At 38.5% G+C, this 20,272-nt stretch overlaps 1 protein-coding gene across 12 annotated transcripts in view; it reads right to left on the bottom strand.

The window, feature by feature from the left end:
* The window catches only part of ANKS1B (ankyrin repeat and sterile alpha motif domain containing 1B), an 870,204-nt gene that overhangs the window by 386,343 nt on the left and 463,589 nt on the right, over nt 1-20,272 (bottom strand). For all 12 annotated transcript variants that reach the window (XM_059726322.1, XM_059726321.1, XM_019480905.2 and 9 more), the window contains 2 exons: nt 11,528-12,111; nt 8,341-8,413 (listed from right to left, as the gene is read on the bottom strand). In XM_059726322.1, the coding sequence (XP_059582305.1) occupies nt 8,341-8,413; nt 11,528-12,111 (657 nt within the window). The remainder of the gene's footprint in view (nt 1-8,340; nt 8,414-11,527; nt 12,112-20,272) is intronic.

Here is a 20,272-nt window from a genome sequence, read left to right as displayed (position 1 = left end):
CTACAGCCAGAGCTTTGTGCACTGGGAAGAAGCCACTGGGTCCGGCAGGGCTGTTTTTTTCCCCTCATCTCCAGCTGTGGCTCCTGCTCCTATCACACTGCGCAGCCCTGCTTGGGGCAGGGGGAGCTTCCTTTAGCCCAATCACTTCAACCTCAGCTAGGCTGAAGTGGCCAGGCAGAAGGAAGCTCCCCTCCCCTTCACCCAAGTGGACTAACCAGCAAAGATTGAACCAGTTCAGGCTCCAGCTTTTTATGTGTCTGTCCCTAGCCTAAATATTGTAAGTCATTAACTAGTCACACTGTATCTAACTATTTGTAACTATTTATACCAGTGGTTCTCATGAAAATGTCAGTTCTTATTTTTTACTCATTTTTTGACAACAGAAAAATGATAGAGCAATTCTGTTGCAAAGAACTTAGAAAGACCACAACAGGTTTTTAGCACCATGGATTCCTATTTTAAATCCTGTGCTTATTTTTTTTTTAATCATGTTTGCACACTTAACAGTGCTAACACTGCATGGTACCACCAAAAGGATCTGAAGTCACCTGAGGTGCCTCAATACTCTGTTTTGAGAATCACTGATTTACACACAAAGAAAAGACTACACAGTGTACACAGAGAATCAGACAGTGCATGGAGAGTGCAAAAATACTGGTTGCGGTTTCCTGCTCTTGAAAAATGACACAACCATGGCCCCAATAGATACTTCTGGCCAAAAATTTCCATCCAACTGGGTGCAGGGACATCAATACTGGAGTACATATATGGGAAAGCACTTAAAGAAGAATCACAGTTTAGTACTTTATGACAGTTAAATATGAAAATACCACCAAGATCTCAAATGTATTCTACATTTGTGGCTCTTGCAAATGTCTTTCACTTACCTAGAAACACATTTCTATATTCCTTGAAAGAAAAATTTTATGAGGAAAAATATGTTTATAAATTAGGTGAAAGAAAATGTTAAATTGAACTTTATTTATTTATATATTTCTTACTGGGAAGTGCATATGGCTGATATTTAAGCTTACTAGCTTTTCTAAATACTTTGTAGAATGTATATTGCTAATCAAATCTATGCGTCTCATCTGCCAGGAAAAAACCCCAGCTGTTCAGATGACTACATTCCAACTTTAGATTGGTTGCAATTAACTCATGTTATCCTAATAGTCATCACAGTCTAAATATACACATACATGTATTTCACTATTCTTTTATCAATGCAAGACACATTTCATCCACAAATATATAATTCCCTTAAATTTAGACACTATGCAATATGAATAGAATGTTCATGTCTTTAGGACAGGTATAAATGTGTAAATGTCATTTATTGCTGTCTTCACTTGCATATTATGCTGGAGATACTATGGCATAGCATGAAATAAACTTAAAATGAATATAAATGAAGATGCAGTGTGCCATTTCACATACCATTTCATCTTTGACATTGACTTTTTAATATTTATTAACTAAGATAGTTAGACAAGAGATTATTTGATGTTTCCTAAAATAATGCTTAATAATTCAACTGGTTTCAAACAAATGACCTGATGGTCATGAAATATTTCTGAGTTATACAGTGAATTCTAAATAATAATTGACTTTTTCAGTCTCTCTCTCTCTCTATCCTACATATACCATTAAATAAAATTAATCACCATTTCTCAACTTGATAAATACAAGAAGTTGGTGAATCATTTTAAAATGAAAGTATATGGAACATTACATAATCTTTCCTTTATAAATTTAGACTTGATTCTCATCTTTGGCTGAGCTGTGCTCAGTACGGGGCATGGGAAAGAAAGAAGGAATTCAAAGATGTTTGCTTCTCTATTTGTGCATCCCTTGATTTGGGAGCTGGGTATGCTACTGGTATAACTCATGAAATAATAAAAAAGAGACCTGAAAGGGACCTTATGGATGCATACAGACTTTCAGGGAGGTCAGGGGGAGGTTAAAGCATGTTAAAAATGGTCACCCGATCTAACTTAGTTCACCCAGGTGCAGACCTTAGGAGCATCTAAGTGCAAACTATAGAGAAGTTCCAGGAAGGTTAAATCAGTCTAAAAATGGCTGACCCAATTTAAGTTAATCCTACATCTGAGGTATGCTAACTTAGATCAAGTTGGCCATTTTTAGACAGTTAAATCAGTCTTAAATTTCTGTACAGTTCCCAACACAGGCCCACAGGTAGGAAAGCCCAGCTGCTGGCCGCAGGACCAGGGCTACTCTTCCTACCTGTCCCCTTGGCACCAGGCACTTTTTAGTCCCGTCCCCCCTCCTTCCCCTGCCACCTCACCCCCAGATGAACAACTCCCTCCATACGGATCAGCCAGCAGCCCCCATCCCCAGCACACCAAACCCCAGTCCCACAAGCCACTCCCAGTGCCATTTTTATCAGTGTTTGCCAATGCTAGGAGATGAGGAAGCAAGTCCCAGTGAGGGAAGGCATAGGAGGGCTGGGAGGTTGGTCAGCTGGGGTGCGGTTGTTCATCTGGGTGGGTTGAGGGGCTAAAAAGAGCCCCAGGTCATGAGGGACAGGGGTGAGAACCCCCCCCCCCACATCCCTCTAAGCCTCCCCACAGATCCTGCAAGTACCCCTGATCTTGCCAAACATTTGCAGACCCCACCAACCCACTGTGGATCCTGCCTTGTCCCCACAATCACCTGATTCTCCCTGCAGACCCTGTTCTCCCCTCTCCCCCATTCTCCTGTGGACCTGCCTGCCCCCTAATCCTCCCCATGAACCACACCTGCCCCCCCTGATCCCACAATTCCTTCCTCCACTAGCCCACCCATCCCAACCTACCTCAGATAGGGTAGCTATTTTTAACTCACTCTAATCTCCACAAATGTCTATACACAGCCAAAGGGGTCACTAGTGCAGTCTCCTGCTTAAGGAAGGAATATTACTATTAAAGCTATCCACAACAAATATTTATCTAACCTGCAATTAAAAACTTCCAGTGACTCCAATTACTCTTTAGGTAAGTGTTACAGGGATTATTGATATTGATATTTAAGAAGTTCTTCCTAATATCTAACCTAAATCTCCCTTGTTGCCATGGGTGACTGGTGCCACCTGAGTCAGAGGGGACATGTGCCCCCCCCCTCCCCCAGTAGCCAGTCAGTGGGCAGGGGAGGGTCCCCTGCAACTGATTGTGCTGAATGGGGGGGGTGGGGAGTGTTCCCCTGTGGCCGATCTTGCTAACTGGGAAGTGCCAGTGACGCTCTCAGACGTGCTAGCGGTGCTTCACTTGGCGCCCCCACTCCCTGGCTGGTGCTCGCGGGGGGCGGGGGGGCGCTGGCACTCCCACCTGGCCCCCCTGCCCATCATCTAAGCAGGGAGCACTGCCTGTCAGGGGGTGCATGTGCACCCCCATGCACCAGCTATGTTTTGCCACTACTTGTTGCAATTTAAGCCTACTGCTTGTTGTCTTGTCTATTATATAGAAACCACTATAAATCTCAGGTCTTTTTCTGACCTGCTGCATCCTAGTAAATCATTCTATGGTGCATATTTGTGCATGGGATTGTTCTATCCTAAGTACAGGGCTTTGCACTCATAGTTACTAAATTTCATTTAATTAATTTTGCACCATTTTTCCAGTTTAACAAGGTCATTCTGAATCCTAATAATATCCTCCAAAGTGTCAGTCATTTAAAACTTCACTTGACTACTGTGGTCAGTTCCAGGCAATGCATTTTGACAGCTGTGAACAAATGGGAAAGGGCAGAGAAGAGCAAGAAAACTGAATAAAAGCTTAGAAAAGTAGACATGAGGAAAGGATGAAATAAGTAGGATTATTTACTCTAGAGAAGAGAAGACAAGTTTGGCAATAGTCTTCAAAAGCAAAAAAGGGTTGATATAAAGAGAATAATGATCAATTGTTGTCTGTGTTCACAGTGGACAGGATAAGTATCAAAAGCTGAATGAGCCAACAGTATACTCTTGTTTTACAAAAATTGGCAATACCACACTGCCTTATTAAAATGAAAAAAACCCTCAAAACAATAGCATGCTGGGCTGCATTAACAAGAATGTCATTTGCAAGGCAAGAGAAACAATTCTTCTATACTCTACTAGGCACCTGGTATAGTTTTACCCGGTGTTCTGTTCTGGGCAACGGGCTTCAAGATAGACACAGATAAATTGGGAAGAGTCAATCAGGGAGTAAAAAAAATGATTCGAAGTCTAGGAAACATGACAAAAATGTTGGAAGAACTGGGACTGGATAAGAGAAGACCAAGGGAAGATGTATTAACAGTCTTCAAATATCGGAACGGTAGTTATGAAAAGACCGGTGATAGACTTTTTTGCAAAGAGTAATTATCTTAAATTGCAAGATGGGAAATTTAGCTTAGATATTAGAAAAAACGCTCTCACCTTCCAGTGGTTAAGCACTAGAACAGGCTACTCAGGGAGGTGTTGAAAGTTTTTAAGAGCAACTTAGACAACCATTTGTCTCGTCTCTGCCTTAAACAGGGTCGTCCCTGTTTAAGGCAGGGACGACCCTGCCTTAAACAGGGAGCTGGACTAGATGATTCCCTAAAATCCCTTCCAGTCCTACTCTTCTGGGATTCTAAAATATGAGCACACCTTTCTTCTTAGAGTAAGTGTACTCACAAAGTACAGTTCCATCTTTAACAAGGAATATAACAATGGTGTATGAAGTAAGGAGTCTGTGTTTCTTTTTTTTCCCCAAGAAGTTCTGATAAAATGACCTTAGTATTTTTTTAAATTGTTGTCAGTGTTTAAAACTCAACCAGAAATTGAAGCTGAATTCTTTCTAACTTACCACCAGGCATTAACAAACTTTACCAGTTTAAGTTCTAGTCCTCATTTGTATTTGCAACTCAAGTGTCTTCAACTGACATGTCTAATTAATTTTATGCACTCTTCAGTGGATTTACAGACAATTTTAAAAGATTGAAATTAAAAGAAGAATTCTCAATTAGGCCCCAAAAGGAGTAGAATTCATCTTAGTCACTTAGCTGTATTGATTCTACAGTACTAAAAAGAGTAATAATAATGATAAAACTTTTTTTCATTACAGGAAGTAGATACAGAATTATATCAGCTGCCTATAGAAAATAATTCAGAATGTTAAAGTACATGTGACCCTTGCCATTCGCAGGGGATATGTTCTCATATCCCCCGCGAATGGCAAAATCCACGAATAAGGTACTATGTTCATGAATGCAGTCTGTGTTCATGAATGCAGTGCCCCCAGCATCTGGTGGGGGATGGGGACACAGTGGCAGTGGGAGCCCAGAGGTGGTGGCGGGAGCCTGGCAGCAGTATACGTGGAGCTCCCGAGGAGCTCCTGTAAGTGCATAAAATGTATTTAAAATGAGGGTTCAGAATTCGTGAATATTTGAAACAGCGAATGCCGAACCCACAAATAGCGAGGGTTTCTTGTATACAGTAAGAATTGTTTGTTTAATTCCACATTGAGATTTTGCCCATTTTATGTATGATTTTTAGATATACAGGATTACTCTGCAATTTTTTTCCTCCCTGCCCTAGAAACATGAAGGCTGGTCATTTTCTTAGGATTTTTTTTTTACTTTATATTATTTTTTGAATACAGCACAAGAAAGAGCCATTACTGAAGATGCAAAGAAGTCACAGAAATTTTTTTGCCTATTTTAAAGTGTAACTATCTACCTAAAGACTTTTCAAGGTATGTTTCTTACAGGAGAGGGCATCCCCTGATGTAATCTATTGTGGAATTCAATCAAGGCATGATAGGTGTTAGTTCATTTTCCAGAATTTACTACTACTAGGTCACAGTTTGATGTATTACTGTAAAACTCAGGGTCTTTGGTAATCATCATGGGTTTTCCTTCATTTACTGCTTGGGCTGTAGTTTGTTGCAACAGGGTATATAAGAATGAAAAGTGAAAAATATATTTATGATGCTGCCTATAGTCAGCTCCATTAGAGAGATGCTTCTTTAATGAGGTATTTGTATGCATTAAAGATTAGAATTAAAAACATAGTTTTACTTTGTTTATTTGTAGATTTCTGATTTTTCTGATAGCAGAACATCAAAGGATAGATATCCACTGACAAGAAATGACAAAGTGGTAAAAAAACAAAGTTAGGTGAATCGAAAGGAAAAAAAGTTGAGATTCACAAGGAGCTGTTGTGCAAAAGGAGAGTGAAAAGAAAGAATAGAACACTTACCAATTGAAAGACCTGGAAAACCAAATGTCATGCTTGAGTGCCAAGAAAAAAAAATGTACGGAATAGTAGAAGTCACAGATGAGACAAAAAGCACATGTACTCTATGACAAGAGCTGTTGGGAGACTTATGTGATACATCTTAACAATTCAGAAGAAAAATAATGTCTCTTACAAAGAAGAAAGAGGATTGTATTTGTACACGGATTAATCTATGAAACTCTCTGTACCTATTAGTTTTATTTTTATTATCCTCTCTTCTGTAGCCATTATCCTTTTCTTATGGGCCTGGTTTTGACTAAGATTTCTGCCATAATACAACAATATGCATCAACATCATGACAAACAAAGCCACACCATGATTTAAGAGAAAGCCACCTTGTAATCCCCAGTTTCTCTACCCACAGTTCCCCTTTACAGCATTATTAATTTCAGGAACAGGAAAAACTTAGGCAGCACAAGATGCCTGGCATTTTTCACCATATTTCTCCTTCCTTTCTTCTAGAAACAAATCTGCATATGTCCTGTACTTGTAACTATATTTGTATTCAAGTCTGTCATTTCATATTGTATTTCTTAGATTTCCTTTTTTTACTACCTGAGTAAAAATAGCCTAATTTATTTATGTCTAGTAAATAAAATGAACAACCTCCTACAATGTAGGCACCAAATTCAATCCTTGAAATAACTAGCTTGTATATATTTTTATTTTACTTAAATTACAGGATGCAAAATTCCCACCCAATGCACAGTGTTACATTACAGAAGAATTCATGGGAATTTTCAAACTGTGGTGTGGCTCCATGTCCTTTTATAAAGATAAAAATACTCAACTGTGCAACATTATTTCTTCTCCTCCCTCACAAATGATACAGTAACATTTTTTTCTAAATTCTGATCTTTTAGTTCAACACCATAGTTGTATACTAACATACCAACAAGCCAGCTATGATTTAGATCTGTCCATTTTGTATATACTAGGGAAAAAGTGAAAAAAATTCATAGCATTGCTTAGACCAGTAACAGGGGCAAGGGACAGAAGTTACACATAAGCTGGTTTAAGTCATCAGAAACTGGTTTAAACCTGTAATAGAACAGAAGTTCAGTGCACACAAACTAGTTTAAAAAAGACTGAGATTGGTTTAAGATACACCTGGTAGAACGTAGTATTAGACTTAACTGATTTCAGTCAAACTGTTTTATGAAACTTCTGTCCCAGACCCCTTCCTGGTTCAAGTTCAAATCACAGTCCCCCAGCATCCCAGCATACTTTCCAGCCCAGGGAGTGCCCCCCACCCCGCAATCCCCAGCTGGGTCCTGGGGCTGGAGTTGGGGGCTAAACCCCCCTTCCCCTGAATACAGCGCTACCTTGCTCTGGCCTGCTAAAAACTTACTGCTGGCTGCAACTGTGGACTACAAATCTCAGAGGCACCTGGAAGCAGGAAGAGGAAGTGATAAGCAACCCCCTGCAGAGTCCTGCTGCTGTAATTATAGACTCTAAATCCCAGAGACCTCAGGGGCAGCAGGAAGAGGAAGCAAACATACAGCCTATGCTGGCTGTGTGCTAGAGAGCTATGCTCTAGTGCCCCCTGGCTTCTGGCCTGAACCACTACAGGTATGGCTGCATTTCTGTCCAGTTGTTTCTCATTTTAATCTCTGCATTTTAGACTAACCTGCAAAGACTGAATTGATTCAGCCTCAGGCTTTTTGCTGTCTGTACTTAGCCTGGCTGTCAACACCATTTTTAGAACTGTGTCAAAGATTTGCTTCAAGCAGGGTTGAATAACATGATGCTTAAAACTGTTGCTGGCTATTGTCTGTATGTGTTAAGTTCCCACAAAAGCAAAGAGTTTTGACCAATTTCCCTGTTATAGTTAAAGTTTTATCATGGGGATATTTGCAGAACTTTTTCTCTGCTAAGGTTACAAGAAAACATTAATGGTTTAATATAGCAATTTAAAAAAAATAACAAATATATACTATTTGTAAAGGTAAACTGAATTGCATTCAGCAGTGAGTATTAAAATGCATAGCATGATTTCAACATATTAAGCTACTTAGCAAAATTCTAGCACTGATTTCCTACGTAGTATCAAAACCTTAAATAATACTTTTTATAAAGGAAAATAAAGGTTCTTTCTTACTTGCAATATGATCATTCATTTCTTCTAGCCCAGTGTTAATTCCAGCATCTATGGAACTTATTATTTTATCAATCTGTAAGAAAGAAAATAGTAAAAATAATGCATGAGACTCATATATAGTATTTTATTACTTTTCAAGTACGGAATTGTTAATGTTATTGAGAAGCAACAGAATAATATAAAAGATCACAAAGAAAGATTTTAAAGGACACTAAACTTTTGTAGCCTGAATTTTATTTTGTAATGCTTTTACACTCTCTTACAAGCTTGAAATTAACATTTTTGCCTTACTGTTTAGTTCCTTTCCTATTTAGAACTCTGCACAATGCATTTGAAAATATTTTGCTATACTTTAAATGTATGCAATGTAAATGAGAAAAATATACACACACACACATATTAAAATACATAACTTGTTCCAATCAGAAACTTAATAGTAGGACTGCTATGAAGGACATATTTGTTTGATGATGTTTCTACATCATTAGTGGACTATATGAACAACAATGTTCATGAATAAAAGTATTGGCTTTTGTCATAAAGTTACACCTCACTTGGTCATTTAACATTGCACAGATTTTGAATTTCCTTCTTCAAAGACTACATATAGAAGATGGAAATATAACTGTCTGTACTATGGAATGCTATTGTTTATAAGACCATATTGCTTATGTTCATCCCAAGATACCTTTATATGTTTGTTACTAGTATTAGAGCTACTGTGCTTACTGTATGCTTCTTTTTCTTAGGATAGACCATGAAGCAAAGTATAGGTCAAAGAGAGGCAAGATAGTAGTAAGAAATGGCAGGACTTGTAGAAAACGTGGACAGAGAATCATTTTGATTTGTTTTTGCTTTGATAATAGGAGTATTAGGAAACCTGAGTTTGTTTTTTAACCATATGATAATCAGTGATGACAAAATCTTGGAGATCTGCAGTTTTAGAAGCACTATACAAATTATGGCCGAATTGTCTTTCACTAAAGGTTTTAAATTTGACCTAATACATTTCTGAATTACATTAAAATCTGCAGCAGGGATTGAAACAGTAATTTGAGCCTATGCATCTTTCCTTCAAGAAAATCAGAACATTATGAGTCACCTTGCTACTACTCTATTAAATGAGCTTTAAAGGTGATTTACAAAAAAAGTTTTAAAATTTTAATTATTTCTGAAATACAAGGAGGTTAGGAAAGTTTATAGGTAATCCAAAAAACAGGAGTATAGAGTAATATGACTGCATCTATATAATAGTAACAAAAAAGCACTCTATCCCCTCCTCCTAAATTAATTCACCTCAATAAAATAGAAAGGGGGGAAAAAAACTAGGGGACTGTGGCGTCGACACCTACACAGTCAAATTGGCTGGAGGGCCGCACCCAGAGAGTGGTGGTGGATGGGACATTTTTGACCTGGAGGGATGTAGGCAGTGGGGTCCCCCAGGGCTCGGTCCTTGGGCCTGCGCTGTTCAACATCTTCATCAGCGACTTGGACGAGGGGGTAAAAAGCACCCCGTTCAAATTTGCAGACAACACTAAGATGTGGGGAGAAGTGGGCGCACTAGAAGGGAGGAATAGGCTGCAATCGGACCTAGACAGGTTACAGGGGTGGACAGATGAGAACAGGATGGGTTTCCACACTGACGAGTGCAAGGTACTGCACCTGGGGAGGAAGAACCAGCAGCATACCTACAGGCTGGGGAACTCCCTTCTCATCAGTGCAAAGGCAGAAAAGGATCTTGGAGTCATTACTGATGCCAAAATGAACATGGGCTGACAGTGTGGGGAAGCGGTCAAGAAGGCCAACCGTACCTTGTTATGCATCCACAAATGCATCTCAAGCAGGTCCAATGATTCTCTCCCTCTCTGTGACACTGGTCAGGCCGCAGTTGGAGTACTGCATCCAGTTCTGGGCACCGCACTTCAGGAGGGATGTGGACAACATGGAGAGGGTTCAGAGGAAGGCCACCCGCATGATCAGGGGGCAGCAGGGCAGGCTCTACGAGGAGAAGCTAAGGGACCTGAACCTGTTCAGCCTCCACAAGAGAAGGCTGAGGGGGGATCTAGTGGCCTGTTACAAACTACTCAGAGGGGACCAGCAGACATTGGGGGAGTCCCTGTTCCCCCGAGCACTCCCAGGAGTGACAAGGAATAACGGTCACAAGCTGGCAGAGGGTAGATTTAGACTAGATATCAGGAGGCGCTACTTCACTGTCAGGGTGGCTAGGACTTGGAACCAACTTCCAAGAGAAGTGGTGCTGGCTCCTACCCTGGGGGTCTTTAAGAGGAGGCTGGATGAACAGCTTGCTGGGGTCATTTGACCCCAGTACTCTTTCCTGCCATGGCAGGGGGTCGGACTTGATGATCTGCTCAGGTCCCTTCCGACCCTACCAAGTATGAAACTCCATGCTTACCATTTAATATAATGTTAAAAAAAAAGTCTCCAAGTATTTTAAAAAATACTGAATTTTTTAAGTCCAATTTTGGAGCTTGAGGAAAAAATGTTAAGTGAACAATCACATATAATACCAAAACAGCCTTTTTGTGTCATGCAACCATATCCTAGCTCACTGACATTCCAGGCCCTGTTCCCATTCTCCATTTCATTCCTGCAAGGGTCAGGAAAACACAGAGTTTTCTGTACAAGGGCTATCACCATTCAAAGGATGTGATATATATATATAGGACTGATGGGCCTGGTACTCAACAGATTTTATTCCAACTAAAACAGTGCAAGCTATAGATTTTTTCTCTGTCACTTTCTGCTTTCCCTTGGGGATATTAATGCTGCTGTAAAGGTGGTAATGCAAATAATTAAAAAAATAGGAGAAGAAGAGCAACGATACAAATAATTTATCAGCTTTATTAGCTACAGTGGTGAAGAGATTTAGTGGGATATAATCTGAGTTTTCTCTTGAACATCACAGCAAATTACAGGATTACTTCTGGTTGACTTCATTCCCTATGGAAACAATAGACTCCACTAAATCTGTGGTATTATGAGCAAATGCACATTCCATTTTGTGCCTGTCATACTGCTGTGTATTACCCCAGGATACCCATTCTCTGTAGATCTGTAATTGGGCAGATTCCCTTCTTTAAATTCTTCCCTCTGTAACTCTGACAACAGAATAGCTTCCTTCAAAATTCTACATGATTGTTTGTGTTTAAAGTAACCAGAAACTTACTTCTTCCCATTCTGAAGTGAAGGACGGTGTTCTTTCAGAATTTCCTTTAGAATTCTGTTGTCTTAGTGTGGCTTCACCCCAGTTACTTCGTGTTTTCTTCTCATTAGGTGGACAGGAGATAAGATTAGAGTCTGACTTTGAAACATTTTTGGATAAATGCATTTCAAGCAGTGCCTTAGGCAAAGATCGTATCCTTCCAAGTGTGCAAGCTCGCTCCACAAATCCCCCTGTAGTGATTACCCATTGCTCGCCCAGCCTTGTTGTTGTGCCAACCAATGTACGATTTTCTACTGGTTTAATTTTAGTATAAAATATGGTTCTGCTTACAACTTGTGGTTTTTTTTTCTTAACTGGGGCATCAGTGCTGTTTTCCTGTTGCATCCATGTCTGTTGCACTGTATTCTTGTTTAAGCTGCTTTTCCTTTGTGGATCATTGCACTGGTCTATTTTGCTATACAGCTGCAGTGGATTTTCAGGTGGGTCACAGGCAGGTGATGATCCATGAAGCAGACCAGCAAATTGTTCAGCAGGGTTTCCTTCAGGAAGCTCATTTTCAGTGGATACTTCTTGTAGACAAAGATTCTCTGCAAAATAGTAAGGGGTTATTTGTTTATAGTTTTCATCAAGTAGCTTTATAATAGTTACACCATTCTCAACATGCAAATGTCTTTGGTACGCTGCTTGGGTCTTACATATGTTTAGAAACAAAAGATATTGCTTGTCATAACACAGTCATGAACTGCTTCATTGTTAGTCTGTTAGAAATCAGCACTTTAGGGTTGGGTGTTTTTTGTTTGTTTGTTTTGTTTTTTCTTCCTTGATAATTTGACTAATTGCCTAGATTAATTGGAAAACAAACAAAGACAGCTTGGGAGTGCTGAAAAAAAGAGCTAGTAGAAAGGGAAATTGTTAAGGTACTTTAGGTCATTTTTATCCTATTAAATTGGCAGTGTCTCCTTCAATTTGTCACTGAGAAGGAATGCATACAAATAAGAGTGTTGTAAAATAGGTCATAAAAGGCCAGGTAAAATGAATTTGGATTTTTTTTATTAATAGCAACACTTTACCATTAACAAGTTCTCTTTTTACAAGGCTATTTCATAACTTTACATTTACATGTTTAGATTTTTTTACAAAATTAAAAAAACTTTGGATTTTATTTTATGTAAAATACAAGATGATTTTTAAAGTGATGACAATCACTGAAAAAGAAAAGGAAATCACTTATGTGGTTATTGTCTCCAAACTATGCCTTGTTTCCCTTTTTTTTAAAGGCAGCAGTAGTACATTTCTGTGCAACTGAGTATAACCTACACCCGTACTTCTCAGTAATTTATTTCCCCTTTGAAACTTAGATCCACATAAACTAAGAAAAATGGTGATGACTCTACAAACAGAAGTTACAGTGCTTTAAATGTATTCTTTTCATCCTTAAAATCTATGCTTTGGGACCGTGAAAAACATAGCTCTTTCACACACACACACACACACACACACACACACACACACACACACACACACACACACACACACACATGAAAGAGTTACGTTTTTCACGGCCCCAAAACGTAGACTTTAAAAACAATGCCAAAAATCATGAGAGTTGGCAACACTGCAGTTGCAACCTTGAAAGTCAAAACAATACAAAATCTCTATGTGCAAATTCCAAGCCACAGCTATAGCTATCAGAAGAGGTTCAAGTTATCATTTTCATGGACTGCAGAAAAAACAATGATCAGTTTCCTCCCATTTGGTGAGGCAGTCACATGTCATAAGTCATGGTTCACCAAAGCATGGGCCATAAAGCCCTTCCTGCTTGCCCAAAATAAGAAAATATAATTTAAAAAACAAGCATTGGAAAAGATTAAGACTTGGGAGGTAAGCTGGTATACATGACACCATCTCTCTCACCTGTCAATTGTTTAAATAGTTCCCCAACTTTTGCTCAGAGTCTAGTGCTCAGGAAGTGTTATGAAATACTTAAAATAAAAGAAACCCCTACATATCTCCTTTTATAGCCGGGGGTCTAAAGTTTAGTTTAGGAAGACCTGAACACTTTGCAACAGGAAAGAAGAGAGATGTAATGACAGAAGATAGGACACAAGATATGACTGCTGCAGGCTCAGGAGCACCAAGACGACAAGTTTGAAAAACAAGGAAAGTCCTTGTTTTCTTTTGACCTAGAAGGTTGCTAGGTGAATTCAGTGGTATGTCACCTTCAGGACAAGTCTGAAAGGAGGTGGCAGTTATGTATAGGCCTAGTTTCTTGACTCTTTGTGACAGGAAAAATGTTTGTACCTAATAACCATAACTGTAAAACGCCTCTGTCCAGATGTCTCTAATTGGCTTGGAGGTAAGTGTGTTCATTGGAAGTTGTCTTTTTATTATTGTTCATTTTCTTTTTTATCATTTGCTCTAGAGTGTTGTAAATTTGGCTGTATGCTGTCCTTCCTTTTCTTAGTTTCACTTGTGTGCCAAGTAAATTCTAATTAAAACATATATATATAGGTTTATATTTGCTTGGTTTTAATGGTTTTAATTCTGTGAGTATATAGAAAGAAGAGGAGACTGGCAATGAGTAATTAAATTTACCCTTCAAAATATTTCTGCAGTTCAAATTTTGGTGAATAATAACTGAGTCTGGAATTGGAAATGAGTACAATGATCTTTAATAGGTATCAAATGGCAAGGCACTAAAATGATAGAAGTAAGATTGTTAAAGTGTTAGGACTTCCAGAATGCAACAGTGTAAGTTATAGTCTTTCCAAATACACAAAGTGCATTAGAAGACAAATAAAATATATGTTCTAAGTAATTGGGTTAGTGTTTTTGTTCAAGTCACAATGAACAGAATTCTATAACTCTTCCAGAGCTACTTTTTTAGACCATTTACAACTGAACTTGAATGTGAACTAAAATGTCTGTGTGTACTTTGGTGTACTTAGCACTGAATTATTTTCACTGTACTTTGCAAGCAAAACATGTAGTGAGCTTTTCAGAATTTTAGCTTGCAATGCTTCCTGTAGCAAGATTTAACCACATTTCACAATTATTTAATACATTTTTCCAAATTTATATGATTAGGGATTGCAAAATGTAAGCACAGATCACTGTTCAGAAGCAACACTTGTTTTCTGAACCCATCATACGTCCTTCTCAGCAAGTAACACTTTCATGAGTGGAATGGTCTTGCAAACAAAGCATTATGATAATGTTTCAAGACCTCATTCCTAATCGAAAGTAAGTAAAGTTATATTTGAAGTAAGGATCCAGTTTCCCCTTAAATGAGAACCTTTTTATGTAAATTTCTGTTGACTAAGCAACACATTTGTAGTATTGATGCATCCATCTTTCAGGAATGCAAGAAAACAAAGAACAAACAATAATCACTCTGTGCCCCTATAAAGACTTCTGCATTTGTTACACAATGGTTTGTGCCAACTTTGCCCAAAATGGTACTGTCAGTGAAGTATATTTTGCGTTCACATTTTACTCAGTGAAGACTTTCTTTTTCTTTTTTTTACCACTTATATCCAGCGAAAGTCCTGCAATTAATATTCAATATGTTAATTTTAACTGAATATCATTTTAGTAGGGTACATTATACTTGGGGCTGGGAGCTCTGCCTATTATTAAAGATCCTCAAAGCATCCATTACTTCATAAAATTGTAATTTTTTGGACTGACATTTCCCATGCAGGTATCCACCTTAGTCTGAAGTTTTCAGGAACATTAAAGCCAAAATGTCTTATTTCTGAGAACGAGCTTAGAGGAAAAATTAATTGTTTTGCTATTTAAATTTGTTTTGAAATGCACCATGGTTTGAAATAGGAGCAGTGAAAAGGCAAGAAGAGAATGGCCTTTGGGTCAGGGATAGGCATTTTGTTTTTCCTGTGCAAACCCTAATTCATTTTAGCAAGTTATAAACAAGCCTTTGGGGGGGAAAAATCTCAGCCTGTATATATGCAATATAGACATCTTATGGTTTAGCAGCTTCATTCTCAGTGAGCATGTTCAGGCTTCTCAATATAGCATCTAGAGCTAATGGGACATGACTGCATGAGCCATTGCACAGAACAACTGAGCATGCCGTAGTCTGGTGCTGCAGGGGTGAAGCTATAATTCCTACTTCTAGCTACTCTGGCAAAGCTGGGGATGGCCACCAGAACTGAGAGCAAGGTGTCTCTCTCTCCTGTAGTCTCCAGGACTTCCCTGTTGGCACCAGAGTAGCACAGAGGAGGAAGCTGAGTCAAATGCAGGGGGGAGATGAATACCACAAGACAGAGTTTATCAATTTGCTTCTTAAAAATATTAAGAAATTGCACAAAAATGTTATATTAAAAGACAGGGGTATAGGTTGTAGACATGTCGGTCTAAGAACATAGACAGACAAGGTTCTTTGGGTAAATCTGATATCTTTTATTAGACCAACTCAAATAGTTGGAAAAATTCTTCTTAGCAACTTTATATTAAAAGACACACATACACTACCCAAACACCAATGCAGGAGTGCCAGATGCTGTGCATACTGCACCTCAAAATGATGCAGTGGTGCATCATTAGGCAAGTGTCAAGTTTTCTCAGTTGTAGGCATGCTTATTTGGGTATGTCTACTATCAAGCTACAGTTGGCTACCTCACATTCTTTTGGGGTGAAGCATACATGGACCAGACATGCTGCACTTCACTGCAATGCTCCCTAGCATAGAATTTGATGTAGATATGCCCTAAGTTTGCACCCTTTATTTAGCCTCCTTGCTTTTATGTGCTGATTCGGTCTTTACAAGATGAGTTATTATTTTTTTTCCACAGACCACCAGTCTCATTCTGTGTACAGAATAGATAGCACTCAATGAAAAAGAAGCTTTTCAACATTTTGTTTTCTCCTAATTTCTTAGAAGGTGTGGCCCCATAGCCTATTTCCTGCACTGTTTTCAGACCCTGCTCTGAATATGGAATAATTAATTTTCTTTTAGGATTTTCAAGAGGGATCATTACTACAATACTTGAGTGCTTCACAGGTATCAATGTATTTATCTTCATAATCTCCTTGTGAACTGAGAAAATGCTATTATGCCTGTTTTAGATACAGGGAGCCAAGGCATGGTGAGACTGAGATCTGCCCAATTTAAAAATCCTATAACCTGATTTATTTTAGTGTATTTAGTACTCCCTTGTATATGTTCAAAACACTGCTCCCACTGACTTCAGTCGCACCTGTGAGTGCTCAAAGTCACTACAAAATCAAACCTCAGTGTCTCAAGCTGGGCACCCAGAAAATAGGGAATATAATTAATTAGCACCTGTTTTGAAAAGTTGGGTTTAAGGAATTCACCCAGTTTTACACAGAAATTCCAGAAGAAACAGGAACTGAATCCACTTCAGGGCAATGTTGAAGTGCCTTTACCAAAAACCTGTATTTTCTCTTCAAGTACTCCCTGGCCTCAGTCATTAAACACCCTCCAAATTCCACAACAGATGAGGCCAGGTGTCCTACAGATACATTGCCTTCATTACACCATTCTCATTCATCCCAAGAGCAGATTTATCCTTGTGCTTTGAATTAGGGAGGTATCTCATGGAAAAATTTAGGCAGGTCCAAATATGAGTGCACAGGCAACTTAAATTCTGGCATGTCCTCATTGTTAAATGCATGACTTTGGAAACTTAACACTCTTTAAATGCAGTTTTGATGTAGGTTGGTTTGCTACAGCATCAGCTCTGTGTGCTTGGTTCAGGCAATCACTACCATAATTAAGGGTGTGTAAGAAGGGCACTAAGTTAGGAGGGGCACCAGAATCTCCCACCCTCATGGAGTCTGTATCCTGGCAGCATACCCATACTGGAACCTCCAAAACTGGCAGCATACCCATGCTGGGAACTCCAAAGAGTCCCTGGATACTGCTGCTGTTGCTTTAAGAGCAACGGCAGGGAAAGATGGAGTATGCTAGAGCATGCCGCATAAAAGCAGCAGCAGTTTAGCCGGGGACTGTTTAGGAGTTCCCAGCATGGGTAAGACTGCTTCTCTTGCCTCCACCCCGCTTCTTTTCTGCAGGATCTGCCCTGGGTACCAACTCGACTTGTTATACCACTGCAGGGAATAGTATCATAGTACAATACTGGACTAGATCCATGCTCAGTCTAGTCAATAACTTACCTAGGACTAGACAGAGAGCAAGAGAACTCACAGAAATATGCAGGAAACCCTGTGACAGCAAATCATAGACTAATCTATCCACAAGTCAAGTGTCTTGCTAACCCTCAGCAATTACTAGCAAAGGGCCCAAAGGAAAAGGTGTTGTATAATCCATTAACATCGTATATCTAAAATATTTTTACTGTCCATAGTAATGTTTGATTGTTGCAAATCCTATTAGGATCTTGGCCTCAATTATATGTATATTGAAAAAGGGTATATATGAATGCCTGAAATTCTCTCTCTACCATTTCCATTATTTTAAATAGGCTTATATAATGTGTCTTTTTTTTTCTTTTCATTTTGTTTTCTCATCTAAAATTAGCAGTGCTTTTTCAGACTCTTTCTAGTCCCCTGCTATTTCTATGTAATCATTTTTGGGATGATTTACAGTGGATATACTGTGTTCCGTTCTGATCAATATGATATTTTTCACATTATTTCCTATCCCATTTTTTATTTGTTTGTTTGACTACTATTATTGTGTATTGAAAATATGTTTTCACTGAGCTGCCCATAGTATTGTTTAGGCTATTTTCCTAAACAGATATGGCTAATTTCAAATGTATGACAAGAAACTAATGTAGCATTGCACACACGATGCATACAAGCAGTTCAAACAGCTCTTTCCACTATGCTCAATCATATAGTATGTTTAGATTCATCCAAATCTTTACAGTCCTCACTAAGTGTTTTATACCTTTAAGTGTCTCAACCAGTTTAATTGGCACTGAAGTGAAAGTACTGTTTTCTCCCTTTTACAGCGATGATAGACAGTTTCTAATGAACAGCCTCTTAATGTCACCAAATCAGATTTCCATCCCCTTGCATTAGTGCTCGGAGACTTATCTATAGGAGGGGCTGGTTGTGATACCCTGGAGAGAGAATAGTGGAGAAGGGGTTTAACCAGGAGGTTGTCTATGTAGAGGAATCTTTCTGCTTACATTAAATTATTTCCTTTAAATAAGACTTTGTAACCTTGAAGAACACTCTGGAACGTGTTCATATACAGCATATTGTATTTCCTACTAATACACCATTCTATTCGCTCACACAACTAAACAGTGCCTAAATTACAAAAAACACCAATTTTCCCCTCTGCAGCATCTTTGACATTATCACTACATTCAAATGCACTGCATCCATTGCTCATCTATCTGACTGCCTCTGCTCTGGAAATAACCAAGCTATTGCTCTGTGTGTAGTACACATAATATATTTTCAAAACATTCCCTTCTATAGACACTAACTATATTATCTCAGAACTTCAGATTGATATTGGCCAGACTCACTAGAATACATATTACCAGCTTGCCATTTAGATAACAAGTTGAAATTCAAGCCCCCCATTTACACACCAGTGCACCACTGTATATTTCCTGGGGTGCAAACATATCTCTGCTGGCTCGTTTCCAGCTATCACCACGCACACAGTACAAATTACAGGTGCTTCATCAAACTCGCATGACTATTTCTGATTCTCACTCAAACACAGGATAATTTATTTTTAAAAATATGCTGAATTCAAATATATTCTGTAAATTTCTTGTTTATGTAAATGAACTGGATCTGACTTAACACTGATGCCTATTTCACAAGACAATAAGATTCAGCAAAAGAGTAATGCCTATTAAAATGAAGGAAAACTGGTAAAAAAAAAATGTAATAGATAAATTATAACTACCAAGTTACATCTTCAACAAGAACTGTTGTTGCCATGGCAAGAGTTTCTAATGTAGAATAAAAAAACTGTGAGAGGGATTTGTGTTATAGCTATGGTAACAACTGTATAATGACACCTGTGCTACTAATCTATTCAAATCCTGTTTGTTTCATCCAGAAAGATGTTTGTAGTGAACTATTCTGCACATGCGTAATATCTATTCAAAAACATATCCTCAACACTGATTTCCACATTATCACTCAATTCACAAATCTGACAATAACAGTAATATTAACAGAGCATCCAGTGATCTTTTCTGGAGTTTTCCTATGTATTTATCCAAGTTGGAGCAACCTGTTTAGGAGGATGGGTAGCAAAAAGCAGCTTGTTTTTATGGTTAAAAAAACAGCAACTGGCTTTTGACATACTGGAATAATACTTCAAGCTTTGACAACATCACTTGTCTTTTCAAGTTGGTATAATACAATAATAGTGTTATGTAAGATAAAATACAAATTCCCACCCAATATTTGAGCTCTGAAATGGAAATGTTCAGCATGAGCAATAGAACAGGAAAGCATTATTTCATACAGTAAACATCACGGTGCTCTGAACAGATGCCAGCAATTTGATGTCAGTGTATTGGCTGCCAATTTCTCTAGCAAGCTACTACAAAATTTCCTCACTAGTAAATATTATAACAAGGTATATAGGATCTGTGTTGGAAATGTAATAATGTGATCACTAAACAAACTGTTTAAAATGTCAAATTTTGCTGATCTTCATACTATTACCAGTATCAGCACAAATGATCAGCCACATGTCATTTTCTTCCTCTGACTCTTCCTGAATTATAGGAACCTAGCATTAGGGAAATTTGGTGTCAG

This window comes from Alligator mississippiensis, chromosome 4 (genome assembly GCF_030867095.1).
Source record: "Alligator mississippiensis isolate rAllMis1 chromosome 4, rAllMis1, whole genome shotgun sequence".
NCBI lineage: Eukaryota > Metazoa > Chordata > Crocodylia > Alligatoridae > Alligator > Alligator mississippiensis.
Note: the sequence above shows the minus strand (reverse complement) of the source record. Positions and strands in the feature narration are given on the sequence as shown.